Here is a 20,058-nt window from a genome sequence, read left to right on the forward strand (position 1 = left end):
GAGCCGCGCATTTTCCCTTTCCCATTCTTGTCGTGGAGACTTCATTCTGGTGGCGCCCCTTGTGCCCTCGTGCCGACTTTCCTTAAAATCCATCTCTCCCCTCTCTCTCGCCCTTTTTCTTTTTCGCTTCCCCTCATTTATCGCTCGCCTCTTTTCTCCGCCGATGGCTTCCTCCGATCTCGAAGCCGCCACCGCGCTGAAGGTGCAGGGCAACAAGGCCTTCGCTGAGCATGAATGGCCCACCGCGGTGGATTTCTACACCCAGGCCATTGAGAAATATGATCGCGAACCCTCGTTCTTCAGTAACAGGGCTCAGGTACGTCTGGATGTCTTGATGGCAATCTCGTCCAAATAGGATCGAAAATAACGGTTTACTAATTGCTTGGTCTCTGTAGGCCCATATCAAACTCGAGGCGTACGGCTTTGCTGTGGCGGATGCTACTAAGGCGTTGGAATTGGACCCCTCCTACACCAAGGTTAGTCGACGACCACGGGCCGTTTGTCCTCGTTGAGTTTCGCCAGCGGAATATGACAAAATATGACAAGAGACTTCGGGGAAACGAGCACAAGGCGGAGATAAATGAGGTCACTCCAGGCTAACCGTGACTAGGCCTACTGGAGACGTGCCCTTGCGAACACGGCTATCCTGAACTACCGCGATGCACTAAAAGACTTCAAGGCCGTCGTGAAGAAGGAACCGGGCAATCGCGATGCGAAGGTCAAGCTGACGGATTGCGAGAAGCTTGTGCGTCGGTTGGAGTTCGAGAAAGCCATTGAAGTCGGGGACCCGCCGTCGGCCTTTGAGGACCTGGACATCGATTCGATGGCGGTGGACGCCAGCTACGACGGTGTGCGATTGGACAAGGAGATGACGCAGGAGTTTATCGATGACATGATTGAACGGTTCAAGAACGGCAAGAAGATTCACCGCAAGTACGCGTTCCAGATCATCAAGGCCGTCAAGGATCTCGTGTACGCCGAGCCCACGATGGTCGAGGTTGGCGTGGAACAGGGCAAGCGGTTGACGGTTTGCGGTGATACGCACGGGCAGTTCTTTGACCTGCTGGAAATCTTCCGGTTGAACGGCTACCCGACCGATACGCATGCCTACCTCTTCAACGGCGATTTCGTGGATCGTGGATCGTGGTCCACGGAGATTGCCTTGCTCCTGTACGCCTACAAGTGGCTGCGGCCCGACGGTATTTTCCTGAACCGCGGAAACCACGAGACGGACGACATGAACAAGGTCTACGGCTTCGAGGGCGAGTGCAAGGCCAAGTACAACGAGACGGTGTTCAAGGTGTTCTCCGAGTCCTTCTCCGCTCTCCCGCTGGCCACCTTGATCGGCAACAAGTATCTGGTTCTGCACGGCGGTCTCTTCTCCGACGACAAGACTACTCTGGACGACATCCGAAAGTTGAACCGCCACAACCAGCGACAGCCGGGCCAGCAGGGTCTGATGATGGAGATGCTATGGACCGACCCCCAGACGGAGCCTGGTCGCGGACCCAGCAAGCGTGGCGTTGGCCTTCAGTTCGGACCCGACGTCACGAAGCGATTCTGCGAAAACAACGGCCTGGAAGCCATCATCCGTTCCCACGAGGTTCGTATGGATGGTTACGAGGTTGAGCACGATGGCCGCTGCATCACGGTGTTCTCCGCTCCCAAGTACTGCGACACCACGGAGAACAAGGGTGCCTTCATCAAGATCGGCCCCGAGCTTAAACTGGAATACCAGGTGTTTGAGGCTGTGCCTCACCCGGACATCAAGCCGATGGTAAGCTCTCTAGATTCTTGTTGCCAAAATGCGTGGCTAACCAATTCTTAGGCTTATGTGCAAAACTCGATCATGTCGTCTATGATGTGAGATGAAAAACGACTGGATTGAAAGGCGTTTACGGCAAGATTATATAGGGGCGAATGCCTCGATCGGTCATAGAGGAGACCTGGGTGCCAGTCCCCCGGCAGCGTATCTGATATTGAAGGGAAGTGCATGGAACGAACTTGGATATCGATGAAGCTGTACCTTATGGAATGATGATTTGACTCTTGCATAGCGGAGACAATGGATTTTTTTCTGGATCAAGGCTTGGCTCCTTTTATGTGTTTTTTTTTTTTTTTTATTTTTCTTCTTCTCACCTGGCCTTTCACGTTTATTATTTTTCTTCTTAAATTTACACCCTAAATCTTGGCTTAACCAGCAAAATAGACGAATAGAAAATGAATAGACCCTGCTGAGTTGTTGTTGCTGGCGACCGCTTCAACCCCGCGATCTTCCCGGGGACGTCATTCTCTCCCGGTCTTCTCTCCTCCATCTCTTCTCTCTCTACCTTTCGACCCATTGGCCATCGAACAGTGAGAGAGCACATCTCACATTCTAGATCTACTTGCAAAAATGGAGTTCGATCCCAAGACCCGTGAGTTGTCGTCATTCATGCAGTGAAACCCCACCAAAGCAGCTCAGACTAACCCCGCCTTTTTTTTTATTCCCCCGTCAGCGCAATACCTCACCTCCGACAAGTCGAGCTTCGCCTCGGTCTCGGCCAACGAGCGTTGGCCGGTCATTGTCGTAAGTGGCATTTTGACTGCGCGACCTAATCTAGGCTGATGGATTCCTGGCATACAGACTGGTGCCATTGATGATCTTCATCGCACCGTTGGTGATGTCACCGACGAGGAGAAGCGGAAGGAGGGAAAGACGATCATTGAGAAGCTGGCCGCCTTGAAGTATGAGATTCAGCATAATAGACAGTTGACGTGCGTTACATCCCCTCCCGATATCCTTTGTGTTTGAGAGTGTGAGAAGTTATTGACTTTGGGCTTGTTCTTATAGCCCTCTTGTCGATGATGGCCAACGCGATATTGCCGACTACAACCGGGAGTTGGAACAGCGGGGGAACCCGACATGGCTTCATGTTCCGTGGCTTTTCTCCGAATGCTATCTCTGTGCGTCCACTCGATCCAGGCGCCGACTATGAATACAACGCGAGAGGACGGGTACTGATGGACGAACAGACAGGCGTATCAGCACGTTCTTCGCGCTGTCCAAGCACTGGAAGGGCTATGATGTCTTTGCCCGCCAGAAGATGTCGACTTTCAAGTCTTCTCGACCTGCGGTGCTAGAACTGGCTGCCCGGTACAAGGAGCTGGCTCTGGAGGCGGAGAAGGCCGAGGGTGTGGATGGCAAGACGCCCGAGCAGATCGAGCAAGCGGAACGGGTGCTCTTCTCGGAGATGTGTGAGATCTGCCTGTGGGGAAATGCTACAGACCTGTCGCTGTTGACGTCTCTCACCTACGAGGATATTCAGAAGCTGCAGGGCTCCCAGGCTCGGAAAGCGGCCGAGAAGAACATCCTTGTCAACGACCTCAGTAAGGCCTTTGATGTGCTGCACAAGGCGCGCAAGGAACGAAAATCGGAGGAGCGCCGCGTCGACATCGTCCTTGACAACTCGGGCTTCGAGCTCTTCGTCGACCTCATCCTGGCTGGATACCTTCTCTCTGCTGGCCTGGCGACGACGGTGGTGCTGCACCCCAAGCTGATCCCCTGGTTCGTGTCGGACGTCACGCCGCCAGACTTCAAGGATCTCATCGATGCCCTCTCCGACGCGCAAGGGTTCTACACGGCCGCTGACGAGTCCGGTCGAAAGTACGAACCGTTGTCCGAGAAGGAACAGTCGGAGGTGAACTTCCTTTTCGAACAATGGAGCCAGTTCCACCAGGACGGCAAGTTGATTATCCGCCCACACATCTTCTGGACGACACCCGGAGGCTACTGGCGTTTGCCTCATGTGGCCTCTGACCTCCACGAGGATCTGAAAGAGAGTGAGCTTGTGCTGTTCAAGGGCGACCTTAACTACCGCAAGTTGACCAACGATGTAAGTCCCATTCATCCTCACCTCCCCATGCTAGATAAAGCTAACATCGCGCTCAGGCTGCATGGGACCCCACAACCCCGTTCACAACCGCCATCGGCCCTCTCGGTCCCAACTCCGGGGTGCGCGTTCTCGCCTTCCGAACCTGCAAGGCCGACGTCGTCGTCGGCCTGCCCGAAGGTGAAGACGAGCGTCTCCGTGAACTCCCCGGCGGCGGCGGCTCCGAGGCCCGTAAGTGGGCTTGGAGTGGCAAGTGGGCCGTGGTGTCATTCAGCGATGGCAAGGCCTAGATCGGTATAGAATCTAGATTTAGACCCGAAGTAGAGTAACTGGCTAGAGGAGTCCCGATCTAAGAGGAAGCCGTGAGGGATTACATAGATGCCGAGATCGGTAGATAAAGGCACGAAGACACCGAACATACAACGATACAAGACAAATTCAAATGCAAATGCAGACGCAAGTTCAAATTCAACTCTCCAGTCCCAAACCCATCGAAAACCGAACAAACAGACAAAGCAAAGAAAGACCAGCGGGAAAGAGCGTTTTGATTCAGGGTATATGATATCCAGACATTAAGACTATGTTTATTGGCTTGAGTCGACAAAAGAAACGTCCAAACAAAGAGAAAAAAAAAAACAGACTAAAAGGCAGTAAAGTAAGAAAGCGTCCGCAAAACGAAGCAGCACAGGAGAAACACGAAGGATCAGTCACAGAAAACGAATGAGCGCCTTGAAAAGGAAGTCCCGCACTTTCCCCGTTCCTACTACGCCGATGCCAACCGAATAAATGAGCGAAAGAGATGAAAGAGAACAGACAGGGCCAAAGACGGAAAGCAAGAAAGACGATGCATGACACCTCCAGAGCCCATGGAATGAACGTATAGGCTATCAGGGATTGAAATAAGGGAAGGAAAAAGGCATGGACGGAGCGAAATCAATGATTGGTGCTGTAGGCCCGGATATTCTCTTTGCCGTCATCTTTGATCTTTCGATGTTCGTCGCGGCGTTTAATTCGTGCCTGCGCGGCGATCATGCGGTCGATGGGTATCGAGCCCTTTTGGAGGGCGCTGAGACTCTGGCGTTTCCGCGATCGATCGACGAGATGATGGGTTTCTGGGAGACCGGATAATGCGTCGAGGCTGAATTTTGTAGAGCGACGGGGGCGCAGACGCTCGGTGCGGACTTGTTGGCTTTCGTCCATGGAGGCCAGGTGATGGGCCAGGGAAGTCATGGTTGTATGGGAAGGGAGGTACGAGCGGTAGCTGTCTGGGTTGTATTTCTGTTTGGTAGTACGAGGTCGGGTAATAGATTCTAAGGGTTGGACGTCGGGGGGGGAGGATGCTGGAACGGCTTCCTCGCCCTCCTGAAGGTGGATTCCGGGCGTCTTGCGCGGGGAGTGTCCTATATTCAACGATTCGTCATTGTGGGTGTCGTCGTCTTCGTGAAGACCCAGAGCCTTGCTGGCCATTTTCACATCCAGTTCACCCAGTGCCGTTCGAGGACCGAGAGAGCGTCGATCCTTAGCTCGGGGACTGGGACTGGGCGGTTCGTCAACGTCGGTCGTCTCGTCGTGTTGGTGGTGGGTTTTCTGGGGGCTTTTATGCGCGAAGTCATGCACCTGGACGCCCGGGTAGCTTTTGCGAGGGCTATCTGAAGGGCGGGTCCGGGCTCGAAGTTCGGGCAGCCGTTCGAGAGTGGTGACTTTCAGATTCAGCAGGTCGATTTGCTCCTGCATTTGACGGCGCTCCTCATTGAACGACGCCTTGAGGTCGTCTTCCAGCTCGCGGTGCTGTTGGGAAGCAGTCCGGAATCGCTCTCGGTATTCTTGGATCCGTGTCTCCAGTTTAGACTCTCTTTGCTTGAGCTTGGCTTCCTTGTCTTTGCGCCGTCCCTCATATTTGACCATCTCCTGCTTCACCCGCGCCAGGGTTTGTTTAAGCAGCGCGTTTTCTTTTTCAAGCTCCGACGCCTTCTGCTCGGAGCTCTGGGCTAGATTCTTCAAGTTGGTGAACTCGGATTGCTGCTTTTTCATCTCCTCGATCTGTGCATTGGCCTGACCCAGTTCCTGCTGGGTTTTGCGAAGCTCTTGCGACGATGTGTCCGCCGGGGCATCGCTGACAACAGGCGATCCTGGGATATCATCCCCAACCACACCGTGCCGTTCGAGAAGCTTGCGCAATAAGCCGACGCGATGTTTGTATTGTAGGGCCAAGGCCGTCTGCTTGGTGAGTTCCTGCACCAATTTCTCTTTGTCGGCATGGGATTTTTCGGTCACCATCGTAGAAGCGAGCTGGGTTACGTGGCGTTCCATCTCCGAAACCTTGACCTCTTCCTCCTTCAGTTTTTCGGCCAGCCGCACGGCCTCCTCATCCTTCTTTCTGGCGTATGACTTGGCCGCCGAGCGATATTGGATCAACTTCCGGATTTCGCGAGTAGTTTTGGTTCGATAGCTGTCGAATTCAGCCTTCCAATATTTCCCCGATTGAGAGCGAGGCTCGTTCAGGTTAACCGTGTCGTCGTTGCTCTCCTCTTCACCGGACGGCGTCATGGCTTTCGATTCCGCCGCTGGAAGGTCAACCTGCTGTGACGAACCCACTTCTGAGCCGCCGGGAGACTTTTCGCGGGAATCCATCAAGGCCTGCGTGAGTTTGCTGCGTGGTTTCGATTTGTCCGACGAGCCGGATGACCATTGGCTACTGATATTGCCGGGCGAGATAGTCGGGGTTTTGGAGGACTTGGTGGATGGCTCGTCTCGCTTCCGTTCGTTATCGACGACGCTCTCACCGAAGGAGACGGTCTTTCGCCGGTTGGATGCGGTGCCGGGGGTGACAAGGATACTCTTCGTCGGAGACGCCATGGCATTCACAGCCGTATCAACATCCGCCGCGGTAAGCCTGGGAGCATCTCTTGCGCCTCCGGTCGCAAGGGGCTTCCGCAAATCACCGGCACCCAGACGGGGATTGGCGGTCAGATTCTTCGGGTTCTGCTGGCGGCGGGCGTTTTCTTCGTCGTCCGCGGCCGGGGTTCCAAAGAGGGCGCTCTTGAATGCGCGAATGGCAAAGACGGGCGCAGGAGTCTCGGGTGGCTCCAGGACCGTTGAGCCGTCTGCGGAAAACAAACAAGAAAAACAAAGACCAAGTCAGCGCGCGAAACAGCGTTGTCTAGGGAGCATTGGCACGGCCATTATTGGGCCACTGAGGGGAGGGAGGGGCGCGGTCAAGACATACCTGCGAACTGCTCGTTCTGCCCCTTGATCCACTCCAGCATCGCGTCTGCAGGATAGGGATTGGGGTGATTCAGATTAGCAAACTCGACACAAGAGGCATTTCACGGGGCGACCCCATTGGCGAGTGGGAGAGGCAAAGAGGGGGCCAGGACTGCGAGGCGGATTGACGTGGAACGCCGTGCTTTGTTTACGCCGACTCCAGCGCCGGCGCTAAAGCGGTCAAGGCGGTCGGCGGAAAAACGACGGCGCGGGATTTTCTGCGCGTTACCGCTTTTTCTTTTGTCACGCCCTGCGCTCACTAGTCTCTCTCTTACTAGTCCCTCCTCCGCTGTCACTCCGTCTCCATCTTTTCTCTTCTTCCCTCTCTCCCAACCCACCCACTTTATCCCTCCCCATTGCTACCCGATCACCTCCCGCTATGTCCCTTTCGGAGTTATAGAGGGCTGCAGCTTCGGCTGCATCTTTGTCACTGCTTGCTCGTGGCAAAGCTTCGTCTCGTTCTTGGGTATTTCCTCGCTGTCCACACCGCCCAACGCCCCGCTATGCCTCACAAGCAGAAGAAGAATTCCAATCATGCCCCCCAGAACGCCTCTCCCCGGGCGGAGAAGAAGCAGTTCAACCCCGAAGCCTCGCCCTTTGCCTCGCCCGTAGTCGCCCCCACGAATTACCACGAAATCCACCAGAACGAGGTCGAGGCCCTGGCCTCCATCTACGGCGATGATTTTGAAGAGGTGCAGCTTCGACGATCCGCGTGGGGTCAAGTAAGTGCCCGAGTCGCCCGCATGTCGCATCGGGGATCGCTAACCACTGGGAACGTCTAGCAATCCTCCGAGGTCACATTCAAACTCCACATACGCGCCTCCTCCAACCCGGACGTCCATCTCGAATTGCTCGTCGAGCTCCCCGCCACCTATCCCAAAACCTACCCCAACCTTTCCTTGGAAAACATCGACGATCTGCGACAAGGCGCTCGATCGCGAATCGAAGACATCATTCGCAACAAGCCGAGGACACTCATGGGGTCGGAGATGATCTACGAGTTGGCCGTGTCGATTCAGGATGTTCTCGAGGACGTGGCGGAGGCTCGAGCGCAAGACAAGGATCTTCCTAGCCTAGAGGAGGAGCGCATGGAACAAGAAGCGGCAGCCCATCAGCGAGCAGAGCTAGAACGACAGGAAGAACTTCGAAAACAAGAGGCCGCGTCGGCGGAGGAGGAACGAGCTTTACAGCAGCTCCTCGACGACAAAATCAGAGAGCGAACGAAGGCACGCGACTCGAAACGGAAGAGTCGAACGCCAGGAATGGACTCGAATGGTGACCTTGATGCTGCGGAGAATATCCCGGGTGCGATTTGCTTCGATCCCCCTCTGGTCATGACGGATGCGGATGAGGGCCCTCTGGCCTTTCGCGCGGTATATGGGAAGACTATGCTACAATCCTCTCCGGGAAAAGAAACCTTTACGGTCAGGCCGGTCACTTACGACACGCGACCCTGTGCTCCTCTCTTAGTCCTGAAAGAGGTATCCCTGGATGAGAAGGGGCTAGACCCGTTGGCGTTCCGAGAGAAGATGCGTACGAGTGAGGATAAGTTGGAAGGCCTGAAAAGGCTGCGGCATTCCAACCTGGTTGAGTTTGTCGGGTTTAAAATATATAGACCTCTGAATCCGCTCGATTCCCATGACCATTTCTGGAAGGTGTATCTTCTCGTCGAGCACGCAAACAAGGGCTCGCTGTCTGAATTCCTGGATATCGTTGGCACGGCTCCCGTGGAAGTGGTTCGTAGCTGGACTATTCAACTTCTCGAAGCTCTGGAGTTCTACCATCGCAGCGGATTCGTCCACGGAGACATTCACTGCGGGCGTATCATGTTGTTTAGGAATCCCACCGGTGGCACGATCGTGAAGCTGCAGGCGGCCATCGAGGAGACTCTGCCGGCCTCTGCAGAAAATCTGCGGCCATTGACAACCTCCAAATCGCCCTTCTGGCTTCCCCCGGAGTTGACGCCTGATGATGCCCCGCCCACCACGAAGACGGATGTATGGGACCTGGGGATAGTCTTTCTTCAGATGGGCTTTGGAAAGGACGTTTTGCAGCGCTATACATCGGCCAATGCCCTGATGGCCACCCTCGGCCTCACGGCTCCCCTGCAGGATTTATTGCATGAATTTTTCCGGCCTGACCCCAAGAAGCGGCCAACCGCTTTCCAGCTTCAACCATCGGAGTTTTTCCGTCTCGACACTCCCTTGGTTGCTCGTTCGAGCGCCTCAAACTCGATTTCTTTGCCGAGACGTCCGCGTCTAGATTCCTTGAATGGCCTGCCTGCGTTCTCGCGATATAATCAAGACTTCGACGAGGCAGGCCGCCTAGGCAAAGGAGGATTCGGACAGGTGGTCAAGGCAAGAAACAAACTTGACGGTCGCTTCTATGCGGTGAAAAAGATTTCTCAGCGATCGGCCGCCGCGTTGAAGGACACCCTGTCCGAGATCATGCTGCTATCACGACTTAATCACCCGTATGTGGTGCGCTACTATACCGCCTGGCTCGAAGAGGATCATGGCCACGGCGATGAGGACGCTGTGTCTTCTTCGGACGGAGATTTTTCTGGCCGGGACTCCAGTCCATATGAATACAGCACTGGTGGCCTTGATTTCATCAGCTCTAGTGGCTATCCTAAGATTGAATTCGGAGGCGACAGCGACGAAGAGCGTGATGGAACCACGCCGTCTCAGAAATATAAGCGCGATACACCTGAAACCTATGGCTCGGAAAGTGGCACCGGCGTTGAACTCAGCCGTGTGATGTCTGGCTCGCAGGGTAGACCGGTCTTGTCTACCCTTTATATACAGATGGAATATTGCGAGAAACACGTGAGTCATCTGGCTTCTTGGAGTCTTCTGTATACTCGAACTAACGATTATTAGACCCTTCGTGATCTGATAAGGAACGGTCTGTATGATGATGTCGACAGATCTTGGCGCCTGTTCCGACAGATCCTTGACGGGTTGAGCCACATTCACGGCCATGGAATCATACATCGCGACCTGAAGCCCGATAACATCTTCATTGATGTAGCCAACAACCCGCGTATTGGTGACTTTGGACTTGCCACAAGCGGGCAATTCACGACAGCCGTGCGATCTTCGACAACGGCAGACTTTGAAGGAAACTTCACTCGAAGTCTTGGTACCACCTACTACGTTGCGCCGGAAATGAAATCGGGCTTTACTGGAAATTACAATGAGAAGGTCGATGTAAGTTTGAGTCACGCAAATCACTTCTAAGAAAAAAAATTTGGGAAGGAAAGACAGGCTGACAGACGCAGATGTTTTCCTTGGGTGTGATCTTTTTCGAGATGTGCCACTCTCTGCCAACGGGTATGGAACGAGACCAGACACTGCGAGCGATCAGGGAAGAGAACCACACTCTGCCACCGACATTCCAATACTCCGAAAAGGCCGTTCAAGGTAGAATCATCGAGTCTCTTTTGAGCCACAACCCCAGCGAACGGCCCTCGGCGTCGGAGCTTCTCCACAGCGGTCAAATCCCTCTGCAGGTAGAAGAAGAAACTTTCCGGCGAGCGATCATGCACCTTCTGTCTGATCCTAATTCTCCCGATTACAAGAAAATCTTATCGGCAATATTCTCGCAGTCCCCCAAGAAGTTCGAAGACATTGCCTGGGATATGGATTCTCATGGGGCGCCTGCTGCTAATGAGCTTCTTATCCACGGCCTGGTCAAGGAGAGACTTACGTCAATTTTCCGAAGACATGGGGCCGTCGAAACTGCGAGACAGATGCTGTTCCCAAGATCGCAGCATTACAATAGTGGTGCCGTGCGACTGCTGGATTCCACCGGTAACCTGCTTCAGCTGCCCTTTGACCTGACACTCCCCAATGCGCGTGCAATTCCTCGGCAAGATGCTTCTCTTGAGAAGACGTTCACTTTCGGAACAGTCTACCGGGAGACGCCTCATGGCGGTGAACCTAGATCCCACAGAGAGGTGGACTTTGACATTGTGTCACATAACACCCTTGATCTAGCCTTGAAGGAGGCGGAGACCATCAAGGTACTCGACGAGGTCATCGACGATTTCCCGCCGCTGAGGTCGGCTCCCATGTGCTTCTTGATCAATCACTCCGATCTCCTCCAGCTGATCATGGAATTTTGCCGCATCACGCCTTCCAAGATTCCCCTGGCAAAAGATGTGATCAGCAAACTGAACGTGGGGAAGTGGACAATGTCAAAGATCCGTAGTGAACTCCGATCCCCAGCCATCGGCATTGCTTCCACCTCGTTGGATGACTTGGCAAGATTTGATTTCAAAGGTTCGTCTCTACCGGTTGAGCAAACAGGTTTCTAGACTAACAAGTGACAGATTCTCCCAAGCAAACGCAAAAACGACTGCGCAGCATCATGGAGGGTACACCATATGTCGAGCGGCTGGCACCCATCTTTACCCGGTTGAATCTACTGATGGCATATCTTCAGCGGTTTGATGTAAAACGCAAGGTTTATATCAACCCTCTTGGAAGCTTGAACGACAAGTTCTTCCGAGGCAGCATTCTTTTCCAGTGTGTTTTCGATAGTAAACGTCGGGATGTCTTCGCGGCTGGCGGTCGATATGATTCACTGGTGAAGGAGTTCCGTCCCAAGGTCTTAACGAGTCGCTCGCACACGCACGCCGTCGGTTTCAACCTGAGCTGGGACAAACTCAACTCAGTCATGCTCGACTACCTTCGCGGTTCCACAAAGGGTTCTCTGAAACAACCCGAGGCTGAAATCGGGGCTTTTTGGAAGGCCAGAAGAGTGAGTAGAACGTCTAGTATCTCTCGGTAGTCTCTGCTAATTTATAATAGTGCGACGTGCTTGTTGCAAGCTTCGACGCGACTGTTCTTCGCACTCTTGGCGTGAAGATCGCGCAGGATCTTTGGGCAAGTGATATCAGCGCAGAGATAGCAGTTGATGCTTCCTCGCTCGAAGAGCTCCTCACTCATTACAAGGAGCACAACCACAGCTGGATCGTCATTGCAAAGCAGGATAGCCAGGAGCGAGGGTTCAAGATCCGATGTCTTGAGCCGAAAGAGGAATTTGATGTGAGAAGTGCCGAACTGATCCCTTGGCTTCGAAACGAAATACGGTCACGCAACCAGCGTGAAGGCATCACGGACTCGTTCCGACAATCCCGACTGCCTAGCCAGCCTGATCTCAACAGTCCGAACGAACGGGTGAACGACGTGCGCATCTTAGTGCCTCAACATCGGAGCAAGAAAACAAATCGACGGAACATTGTCGAAAACGGTGAGTTCTGGTCCCCCAACCGAACACCGGTATGTTATCTTACTGACTTCGTTCCAGCTCTGTTCCGCTCGCGAGAGGTCATTGAAGACGCCTTGAACGGGCCCATCGCGGCCATCGACACGCGGGATGACCTCCTCGACGCAATCCGAGATACGCGCTTGTCAGACCCCGACAGCTGGCGTGCAGTCATACAGAATGCACCTCTGACCGAGCGAAAGTACATGAGTCAGGTCCACGAGCTCCTCGTCGATCTCGCCAACGAGAGCCGCATCGGGGACGGCGCCGACGACTTCACCAATGCGTTCATCTATAATTACCGCACGGGATCCTGTGTGTACTATGATCTGGGCACAAGAAATGAGAGATGAAAACGACGAACGTGTCATGTGTCACGCATTTCCTTGCTGTTTCTCTTTTCATTTGATTTTGATTTTGAGTTATATCGACCTAGGTGGATTGTTTATAATCTCCTCTCTGTTTTCCATAGCGAAATATACCCATGCTCATTCTATGCAAACCAGCACCCCGTAAGAAAAAGAAACGTAGGCAAGATCCCAAGGTATCGCTGCTATTATACATATCAAAAAAAGAAAATAATCGAAGTCCTCTACAGTTCGTCAATCCCATTTCCCTAGTCACTGTCATCATCACTGCCGTAGCCTACCAGAGGTCCTGAGGCCTGAGGCGCCGGCTTTGTCGTGACATTCCCTCCAGACAGCCCTCTCAGGGCCGCCACCGTCGAGCTGGAGAAGATCCCACCACTCGCCGATTCCTGCGCCGGGACCTCCGTCGACGACGACGCAGCAGCTTCCAGCATCAGCGGCTGATCCGGCGCCTCCAGCTGGCCTCCCGTCCTGCCCGCATCCTCCAACTGCTTGGTCCTCGTATACCACACCTCATCAGGGGCATCGTAGCCCTGCAACCCGAAACTCCCCTCGATTTTCTTCCTCTTCCTCGCCTCGGGATCCTTCCCTTCCAACTCGGCCACAAACTCCGCCGGCAGGGCCCTCCGCACCGCCTCGGCCGCCTGCTCCTCCAGCCGGCGGGCCTCGCGCTTCTGCGCCAACGGGTTCGGATCGACCGTGGCCCAGCGGACGTTCAGAATCTCGCTATGGTCCAAGGACTGGTGGGCCATGGCCTCCTTGCCGAACTCGGCGTTCGCGACGTTCGAGTACGTGACGAAGGCGACGCCCCGCGAGGTCAGCACCCGGATGCGCTCGATCTGGCCCCACTCGGCGAAGTGGCGCGACACGACCTCCTCGATGTCGTCGGTGACGTGGATCCGGCCGACGTAGAGGGTGCGGTTCTGGCGCATGAATGACCCCACGCCGCCCATGTCGTCCCGGTAGTCGCTGAATTTGTCCCGTCCGAAGCAGTCGACGTTCGGGTTGAAGAGGTCGTGGAGTGTGGGCAGGCGGTGCAGGTATTCGCATTCGTGGCCTTTGTGGCTGTAGAACATTATGTTAGCTTTTCAGGTCCTAGTGATATCCCCTCTGGATAGTGTATATATGGATTGGAGACATGGATTGCACGACTTACCAGATACCTCTCGCAAAGAACAAACAGAAATAAGACCCGGGCACCTTATCCGCGCGCGTATACCCACTGTCCTTGGCGACATTGCAGCGCGACGGGGCCGCATGCTTCGACAATATCGAGTCCTCGCGATCACCGCCGGACCACTTGTTGTACCAGATGTTGAACGTCGTGCCGGTCTGCGGGGGCGGCTCGGATTTGATCGTCGCCGGGTCGATCTGTGGGCGAGCTGGTCGGCGCTTTCGTCGGATGATCTTCTTGGTTTTCTTCTGGCCGTCGGCGTCTGCAACTGCTACTTCGGTGGTGGTGGTGTCACCGCCGGCGGCGACTGTGAGGGCGGTTGTGGCATCGGGTTGAGGTGGCTGGTCTGAGGGGATGGATTCTGTCGGGAGGGGGGTTTGCTCCGTGGAGCTGACGACGTCTGTGTCAGCCATTGTGAGGGAGGATGTCTGGGATGTTGCGAGGACAATCCACGATGAAATGGAGGAGAGGAAGAAGAAGATGGGAAGTTTGAAGACGAGAAGTTCGGTCGGTGATTACGTAAGGCTTGGCATCGCGACGAATTTGAAGGCAGGTGATTTCCCCGGGCGATACTCCGGAGAGGCTCATTCTCGACCCTCGTGCGCTGGATCCGATCGCTTGCTGTAGGAGACTTTTCTGTTGCTGCTCCTGCTGTTCTTTGTTCCTGGGTTATTTCCTCCCCCTGGTGCCGCATACGTTCCTTGTTTTCTTTCGGAGTCAGTTGGGTCCGCGGGGCTCTTGGGAACCGTCAAGATGGTGAACATCACGGAGAAGATTAAGGAGTATGTTTGGAGCTTTCTGCTGTTGGTGGATGCAATTGCACTGGATTGGATGCTTACATCTTTTGAAGGATCGAGGATGAGATGCGCAGGACGCAAAGTAAGTCACGATACAAACCCAGCACAACACTCCAGGAACCCCGCAGCCAGCTAACGGAGAGAAACAGAGAACAAGGCCACAGGTGCGCAACAAACCTCTTCCCTCTGGACAATAGCACACACAACCTAACTCTTATATTCCAGAGTATCATCTTGGTCTGTTGAAGGGGTAAGCAGATACACACTCTCTCCTGCACTGCAACCGAACCCAACATACTAACCGCGCCACTCCCTGCAGAAAACTCGCCCGACTACGAGCCCAACTCCTCGAGCCCACAGGCGGATCCGGCGGCGGCGGTGCCGGTTTCGACGTCAGCAAGAGCGGAGATGCGCGAGTCGCCCTGGTCGGTTTCCCGTCCGTCGGTAAATCGACGTTCCTGAGCAAGATCACCAAGACGAGGAGTGAGGCGGCCGCGTACTCTTTCACGACGCTCACGGCCATCCCGGGTGTCTTGGAGTACGGGGGGGCTGAGATCCAGATTCTCGATCTGCCGGGTATCATCGAGGGCGCTGCGGAGGGCAAGGGAAGAGGACGACAGGTGATTTCGGCGGCGAAGGTTTGATTCCCCGGGCCCCGAAAATGCTAGATATAGGTGACTTACTGTCTTTGGGGTCTAGACGAGTGATCTAATTCTCATGGTCCTCGACGCTACTAAGAAGGCTGAACAACGGGCATTGTTGGAGGCAGAACTGGATGCCGTTGGAATCAGGTTGAACAAGGATCCTCCGTATGATATGCCACCGGTCTGATTCGTCCCCGATTCCGCGCTGACCAGCATGCAGGAATATCTACCTGAAGCAGAAGAAGGCCGGAGGAATGAAGATCACGTTCCAAACTCCGCCGAAATACCTCGACGAGAAGATGCTCTACAACGTGCTGCGTGACTACAAGATTCTGAACTGCGAAGTTCTGGTCCGCGATGAATACGGTAGGCACCGCCTCGACATCACACCACAGCATCAATTAACTAACTGCTTAACGCAGCCACAATTGACGACTTCATCGACGTGATCATGAAAGACCACAGAAAATACATCCGATGGTAGGACCCCTCGATCCCCAGCCTTGAAATCTACAAAAGCTAATAAACAACCAGCCTCTACGTATACAACAAGATCGACAGCGTCAGCCTGGACTTCCTCGACCAACTAGCCCGCGAGCCGTACACGGCCGTGATGAGTTGCGAGCTGGACCTGGGCGTGCAAGAAGTCGTAGATCGAGTCTGGAAGGAACTCCGACTAGTCCGGATCTACACGAAACGGTACCTCCCCTGTCCCCCTCTCCCTTACACCCTGCACTCTCGTCTTCCACTTCCCTACGTGCCTTTCTACCCTGTCCAGCCTATCTAGTCTGGAAGATGAACTAACAACCCCCCAGAAAAGGCGAGGAGCCCGATTTCTCGGAAGCCCTGATCGTGCGCTACCAGTCGTCCATCGAGGATGTCTGCGACCAGATCCACCGGACGCTGAAGGAGACGTTCAAGTATGCGATGGTGTGGGGTGCGAGTGCGAGACATATTCCGCAGCGGGTGGGATTGTCGCATGTTATTTCGGATGAGGATGTGGTTTCGATTGTTGCCAGGTGAGAGGTTACTGGTGTTGGGGACGAGGGAAAGAGCAGGTTATTAGATTTCGTGGAGTATAGCTTTCTTGAAAATATGAACGATATTAACTTAATGTTCTACTTTGTGGAAACTTAGAAAAGATAGTGAGAGCAAAACAAATCTTGATGGTATGTGAATATTGAACTTAATCAATTAAAATGTACGAAACCTTTTACCAAACTCGAATAAATCCCAGCCCAAAACCGAAAGCAAACGCCATGTACATATTGAATCTTCAAGACTTTTAAGCAGCAGCGGCAGCGGTGGCGGCGGCAACATTCTGCATGCCAATCGTTGGCTGCACGCCAACACGCTCCTTAGCCAGCAGATCAACCAGCAGAGGGCTGGGGATGGTCTCGCGCTGGGGGTGGAAAGCCAGCTGGCTGTTCTTGTACTTGAGGACGCTGTCCAGGTAGATGTCAAAGAGGTACGAGGAGTCCAGAGGACCTCCCTTGGCCTCGGGGTGGAATTGGGTGCTGAAGATGGGGCGAGACTTGTGGATCATACCTAGGATTGTTGTTAGTGAGTGGCTTCATAAGGTTTCGAGTGGGCAACAGGAAATACTAACCCTCGTTACTCGAGTCGTTCAGGTTGACGAAGTAGGGCTTCCAGTCGGAAGGCAAGGTCGACGTGTCAACGGCATAACCGTGGTTCTGACTGGTGATGTGGCAGCGTCCGGTGCTCATGTCCAAAGCGGGGATGTTGTGGGCACGGTTTCCGTACTTCAGCTTGATGGTACGAGCACCGGCAGCCAGAGCCAGGAGCTGGTGACCCAAGCAGATACCAAAGATGGGCACCTGGGAGGTTTCCATCAAACGACGCAGGTGGTAGGTAGTATCCTGGCAGTGAGTGGGGTCACCAGGGCCGTTGGAGATGAAGACACCGTCGAAGTGGTGAGCGACCTTGTGGATGGGGTAGTCAAAGGGGAAGACGGTCACGCTAGCGCCACGGCTAACCATGCTCCGCAAAATGTTCTCCTTAACACCGCAATCCAGGACAGCAACGTGGCATTGAGGGTCGGCGGCAGGCACGTGGAAGGGAGCCTTGGTGCTGACCTGGCGGACAAGATGGATCTGCTCCGGGTCGACGAAAGCCTCGTCTTGATCGGCATCGTACTCCTCACCCACGGTGATACGGGCCAGAGAGGAACCCTGCTCACGGAGGTAGGTGACGATGGCACGAGTGTCGACTCCCGAGATGGCAGGCACGCCCTCCCGGGTACACCACTCGCTCAGGCTCTGGACGGCAGTCCAGTGGCTGTACTGCTCGGCGACGTCGGCCACCACAACACCAGCAGCCTGGAGGTTAGGGGATTCAAAGTACTTGAGCAGACCGTTGGAGTCCTTCTCCGCCGAGGGGACACCGTAGTTTCCGATCAAGGGTTGGGTGAAGACCAGAATCTGACCGCGGTAGGACGGGTCGGTCAGAGATTCGGGGTAGCCGACCAGAGAGGTGGTGAAGACGGCCTCTCCGGAGATGTTGGAGCGAGCTCCGAAGGACTTGCCATGGAAGATAGGACCATCTCGGATCGTGAAGGTTGCGCGTTCAGGGGCGGCACGCTGTTGACGCACCGTCGCCATGAACCGAGACTGGATAGAAGCATTCACGGAAGGGAAGGCAGAGGCCCGGGCGGGCATGGCCTTGAAGAGTCGAGCGAACATTGTGATGTAGATTTAGAAAGATGTGACGAGAAATGAAGAAGCGGTATAGTAGATGGATTCAGTAGTTTCCGGAAGCCTTCCAGATTTGATCCGAGATGTAGTCCTGCAGGTGCAAACGTTAGTCATAATGATACAAGGTTGTCTGGATGCCAATTGACTTCGATCGGTGCCGACGACCCCAGCAATGGAGGGGGGAAGGTGTCGTGCCGTCATCACATCGGTGGTGGCATGGGCAACTTACCTGAGAAGTGAAGATGGAATGCAAACGCATAAGCGCGACTGTGGGAGTGCCAGTCACAGAAATAGTAAAATGGGATAGAGAAAGGGTTAGATTGACATGAGGTCTGGGGTCGAGGTAGTTGAGTCGAGGTGTGAGTCAAGAATGGACGGGGGAGAAGAAAGAAGGAGAAGAGAAAAAGAAAGTCGAGGCGGTCGGGAAATTTAATTAAAACGAATGCGGCAAAAGAGAAAAAGAGCGAATTTCGGCCCGGTCGGTGGGCACGTGCCCCAGTTCACCGACTTCTTCGGGCCTCCGCCAATCAGCAGCCCCGAAGGACCTGCGGGATCGGACGGACCAGTCACGGCCGGTGTTTGTGCACTTTGTTCGCCTCTCCGCCTATCGACGCATTACCATTTGCTATTCAATAATCTGTTCTATCGGAACTATCAGATGGATCCTATGGATTCTCCCTATACCTGACTATTCAGGAGTAGTCAATAACTAGGCCTGGGAGTCACCCCGTTGACTAAAGCCGCTCCGTCGATAGCTCCTATCTCTAGTCCGGAGTCACGCGAGCTCTCTTCCCTTCTCCTTCTTACTCACTTCTCACTTCTCATCCATCCTCAGCGTCTCGGATGCTCATGCTTGCCATGCGCCTGGGCGGAATGATTGCGAATCCAGCCGGTCTACGTTGCAGCATGTCGATGCCGGATGCAGCAAGGGGCCTGGCGGGTCCCTCTCTCGCTTGCTGATCTCATCTCGGACCCTCGATGATGCTCGCCCTCAATATGTGTTTGTCAGAGAAACTCATACCCACCGCCACTTGCCCTGTCGCGTCGACGGTAGCCCCGTTCCGACCCAAACTTGGGGCCCCTATGCAATTACCTCCATGCTGGCAGTCCACGCCTTGCGTGCTCGCTCAGACTCATATGCTTATAGTTTGTTGCGGTCCGTATGCAATGCCCGATACATATTCAGATCCGCGTCGCACCGGCAGAGATCCAGAATAGCACGAGAATTTTATAAAGACTTCTCCGGTCCGAAAGGAGTTGTCCGCGGTCAATTGGGATAGGCGTTGTACCTGGTGCATGATTGTTTTAGGTACCCTGCTCCACAGTGACTTCACAGCGGTGGGTGCAGGCGGATGATCCAGCCTCCAGGTCTCCTTCAGCACAAATCGAACGCGAACCGATCCAGCACATCGGCAATTGATACCTGAGATCGGAATCGATTGATTTACTCCGGAGGACATAATAGATTGATTGGGGTTTTGAAACACTGCACGGACTAGCGGCAGGGACAACCGGCACATTGCTGTTCTGCAGAATCCAATTGCACAGACAGAATTATCTCCAGCATCTCGCATTGGGGATGGGGATGACCAATTTGGCCGGCTGGATTGATCTACAGGGCAAAAGCATTAGCTCATTTCTAGCGAGGATATTATGACATAGAATGGAATGTGGACTCGGCTCTCGGCATGGACCAGAATATGACGCGTGTCTGGTGGTTGGGCGTCCCTTGCAGCATTCCTATACATAGCCAGCGATACTCCGGTAGATAATGTCCTGACATCGCTATAATGAATTCATAGTCGTGTGCAGAGTAGAACGAGATTATTAGAGAGAGAGAGGAAGTAAAGAAGAAAGAGGGGAGCCGACGCGCTTAGCCCGATTGGGAATCACACCCCGTGCCTGGCAGCCCCAGAGCGTCCGACTGCGTTGCTCACGATTTACTCTCCGT

The 20,058-nt window shown here is 54.2% G+C and overlaps 7 protein-coding genes across 7 annotated transcripts; 4 read left to right on the forward strand and 3 right to left on the reverse strand.

Moving 5' to 3' along the window:
- The first annotated feature begins 603 nt into the window (after nt 1-603).
- On the forward strand, nt 604-2,209 carry ppt1 (protein serine/threonine phosphatase PPT1). The gene is made up of 2 exons (XM_024855356.1): nt 604-1,777; nt 1,829-2,209. The coding sequence occupies exons 1-2, from the start codon at nt 824-826 to the stop codon at nt 1,865-1,867; spliced, it is 993 nt and encodes a 330-aa protein (XP_024698482.1). The 5' UTR covers nt 604-823; the 3' UTR covers nt 1,868-2,209.
- Nucleotides 2,210-2,327: 118 nt separating this feature from the next.
- On the forward strand, nt 2,328-4,403 carry P170DRAFT_441638 (damage-control phosphatase ARMT1 family protein). The gene is made up of 6 exons (XM_024850362.1): nt 2,328-2,417; nt 2,499-2,569; nt 2,627-2,757; nt 2,834-2,946; nt 3,016-3,875; nt 3,932-4,403. The coding sequence occupies exons 1-6, from the start codon at nt 2,396-2,398 to the stop codon at nt 4,160-4,162; spliced, it is 1,428 nt and encodes a 475-aa protein (XP_024698483.1). The 5' UTR covers nt 2,328-2,395; the 3' UTR covers nt 4,163-4,403.
- Nucleotides 4,404-4,626: 223 nt separating this feature from the next.
- P170DRAFT_73762 (uncharacterized protein) lies at nt 4,627-7,266 on the reverse strand. The gene is made up of 2 exons (XM_024855357.1): nt 7,099-7,266; nt 4,627-6,976 (listed from the first exon to the last, which is right to left on the reverse strand). The coding sequence occupies exons 1-2, from the start codon at nt 7,136-7,138 to the stop codon at nt 4,806-4,808; spliced, it is 2,211 nt and encodes a 736-aa protein (XP_024698484.1). The 5' UTR covers nt 7,139-7,266; the 3' UTR covers nt 4,627-4,805.
- A 373-nt stretch (nt 7,267-7,639) lies between these two features.
- On the forward strand, nt 7,640-12,763 carry cpcC (putative protein kinase (Gcn2); the record flags this gene model as incomplete). The annotated part of the gene is made up of 7 exons (XM_024844954.1): nt 7,640-7,858; nt 7,919-9,964; nt 10,019-10,348; nt 10,420-11,422; nt 11,467-11,903; nt 11,954-12,395; nt 12,453-12,763. 7 exons carry the CDS (start codon nt 7,640-7,642, stop codon nt 12,761-12,763), a joined length of 4,788 nt encoding a protein of 1,595 aa, XP_024698485.1.
- Nucleotides 12,764-12,811: 48 nt separating this feature from the next.
- Nucleotides 12,812-14,406, reverse strand: cwc2 (active spliceosome conformation promoter CWC2). Its single transcript, XM_024855208.1, has 2 exons — nt 13,935-14,406; nt 12,812-13,843 (listed from the first exon to the last, which is right to left on the reverse strand). Exons 1-2 carry the CDS (start codon nt 14,363-14,365, stop codon nt 13,027-13,029), a joined length of 1,248 nt encoding a protein of 415 aa, XP_024698486.1. The 5' UTR covers nt 14,366-14,406; the 3' UTR covers nt 12,812-13,026.
- A 137-nt stretch (nt 14,407-14,543) lies between these two features.
- On the forward strand, nt 14,544-16,497 carry P170DRAFT_441642 (putative GTP binding protein (Gtp1)). The gene is made up of 10 exons (XM_024850363.1): nt 14,544-14,734; nt 14,803-14,831; nt 14,899-14,913; nt 14,975-14,999; nt 15,069-15,387; nt 15,449-15,558; nt 15,614-15,759; nt 15,816-15,873; nt 15,928-16,092; nt 16,209-16,497. Exons 1-10 carry the CDS (start codon nt 14,706-14,708, stop codon nt 16,414-16,416), a joined length of 1,104 nt encoding a protein of 367 aa, XP_024698487.1. The 5' UTR covers nt 14,544-14,705; the 3' UTR covers nt 16,417-16,497.
- A 70-nt stretch (nt 16,498-16,567) lies between these two features.
- cpa1 (carbamoyl-phosphate synthase (glutamine-hydrolyzing) CPA1) lies at nt 16,568-18,465 on the reverse strand. Its single transcript, XM_024850364.1, has 2 exons — nt 17,003-18,465; nt 16,568-16,941 (listed from the first exon to the last, which is right to left on the reverse strand). Exons 1-2 carry the CDS (start codon nt 18,093-18,095, stop codon nt 16,679-16,681), a joined length of 1,356 nt encoding a protein of 451 aa, XP_024698488.1. The 5' UTR covers nt 18,096-18,465; the 3' UTR covers nt 16,568-16,678.
- Nucleotides 18,466-20,058: the final 1,593 nt, after the last annotated feature.

This window comes from Aspergillus steynii (assembly GCF_002849105.1).
Source record: "Aspergillus steynii IBT 23096 chromosome Unknown P170scaffold_11, whole genome shotgun sequence".
Taxonomy (NCBI): Eukaryota; Fungi; Ascomycota; class Eurotiomycetes; order Eurotiales; family Aspergillaceae; genus Aspergillus; species Aspergillus steynii.

What these genes read in the sequence shown, in the direction of transcription:
- ppt1 (XM_024855356.1), top strand. Translation starts at nt 824, where the DNA reads ATGGCGGTGGACGCCAGCTACGACGGTGTGCGATTGGACAAGGAGATG. An exon ending in ACCCGGACATCAAGCCGATG is followed by an intron (nt 1,778 to 1,828) that starts GTAAGCTCTCTA and finishes ACCAATTCTTAG; the next exon opens with GCTTATGTGCAAAACTCGAT.
- P170DRAFT_441638 (XM_024850362.1), top strand. Translation starts at nt 2,396, where the DNA reads ATGGAGTTCGATCCCAAGACCC. An exon ending in AGCGTTGGCCGGTCATTGTC is followed by an intron (nt 2,570 to 2,626) that starts GTAAGTGGCATT and finishes CCTGGCATACAG; the next exon opens with ACTGGTGCCATTGATGATCT. An exon ending in CAGCATAATAGACAGTTGAC is followed by an intron (nt 2,758 to 2,833) that starts GTGCGTTACATC and finishes TTGTTCTTATAG; the next exon opens with CCCTCTTGTCGATGATGGCC.
- P170DRAFT_73762 (XM_024855357.1), bottom strand. Translation starts at nt 7,138, where the DNA reads ATGCTGGAGTGGATCAAGGGGCAGAACGAGCAGTTCGCAG. An exon ending in GCAGAACGAGCAGTTCGCAG is followed by an intron (nt 6,977 to 7,098) that starts GTATGTCTTGAC and finishes TGTTTTCCGCAG; the next exon opens with ACGGCTCAACGGTCCTGGAG.
- cwc2 (XM_024855208.1), bottom strand. Translation starts at nt 14,365, where the DNA reads ATGGCTGACACAGACGTCGTCAGCTCCACGGAGCAAACCCCCCTCCCG. An exon ending in TTCTTTGCGAGAGGTATCTG is followed by an intron (nt 13,844 to 13,934) that starts GTAAGTCGTGCA and finishes AATGTTCTACAG; the next exon opens with CCACAAAGGCCACGAATGCG.
- P170DRAFT_441642 (XM_024850363.1), top strand. Translation starts at nt 14,706, where the DNA reads ATGGTGAACATCACGGAGAAGATTAAGGA. An exon ending in AGGTGATTTCGGCGGCGAAG is followed by an intron (nt 15,388 to 15,448) that starts GTTTGATTCCCC and finishes TTTGGGGTCTAG; the next exon opens with ACGAGTGATCTAATTCTCAT. An exon ending in GTCCGGATCTACACGAAACG is followed by an intron (nt 16,093 to 16,208) that starts GTACCTCCCCTG and finishes ACAACCCCCCAG; the next exon opens with AAAAGGCGAGGAGCCCGATT.
- cpa1 (XM_024850364.1), bottom strand. Translation starts at nt 18,095, where the DNA reads ATGTTCGCTCGACTCTTCAAGGCCATGCCCGCCCGGGCCTCTGCCTTC. An exon ending in GAACGACTCGAGTAACGAGG is followed by an intron (nt 16,942 to 17,002) that starts GTTAGTATTTCC and finishes CAACAATCCTAG; the next exon opens with GTATGATCCACAAGTCTCGC.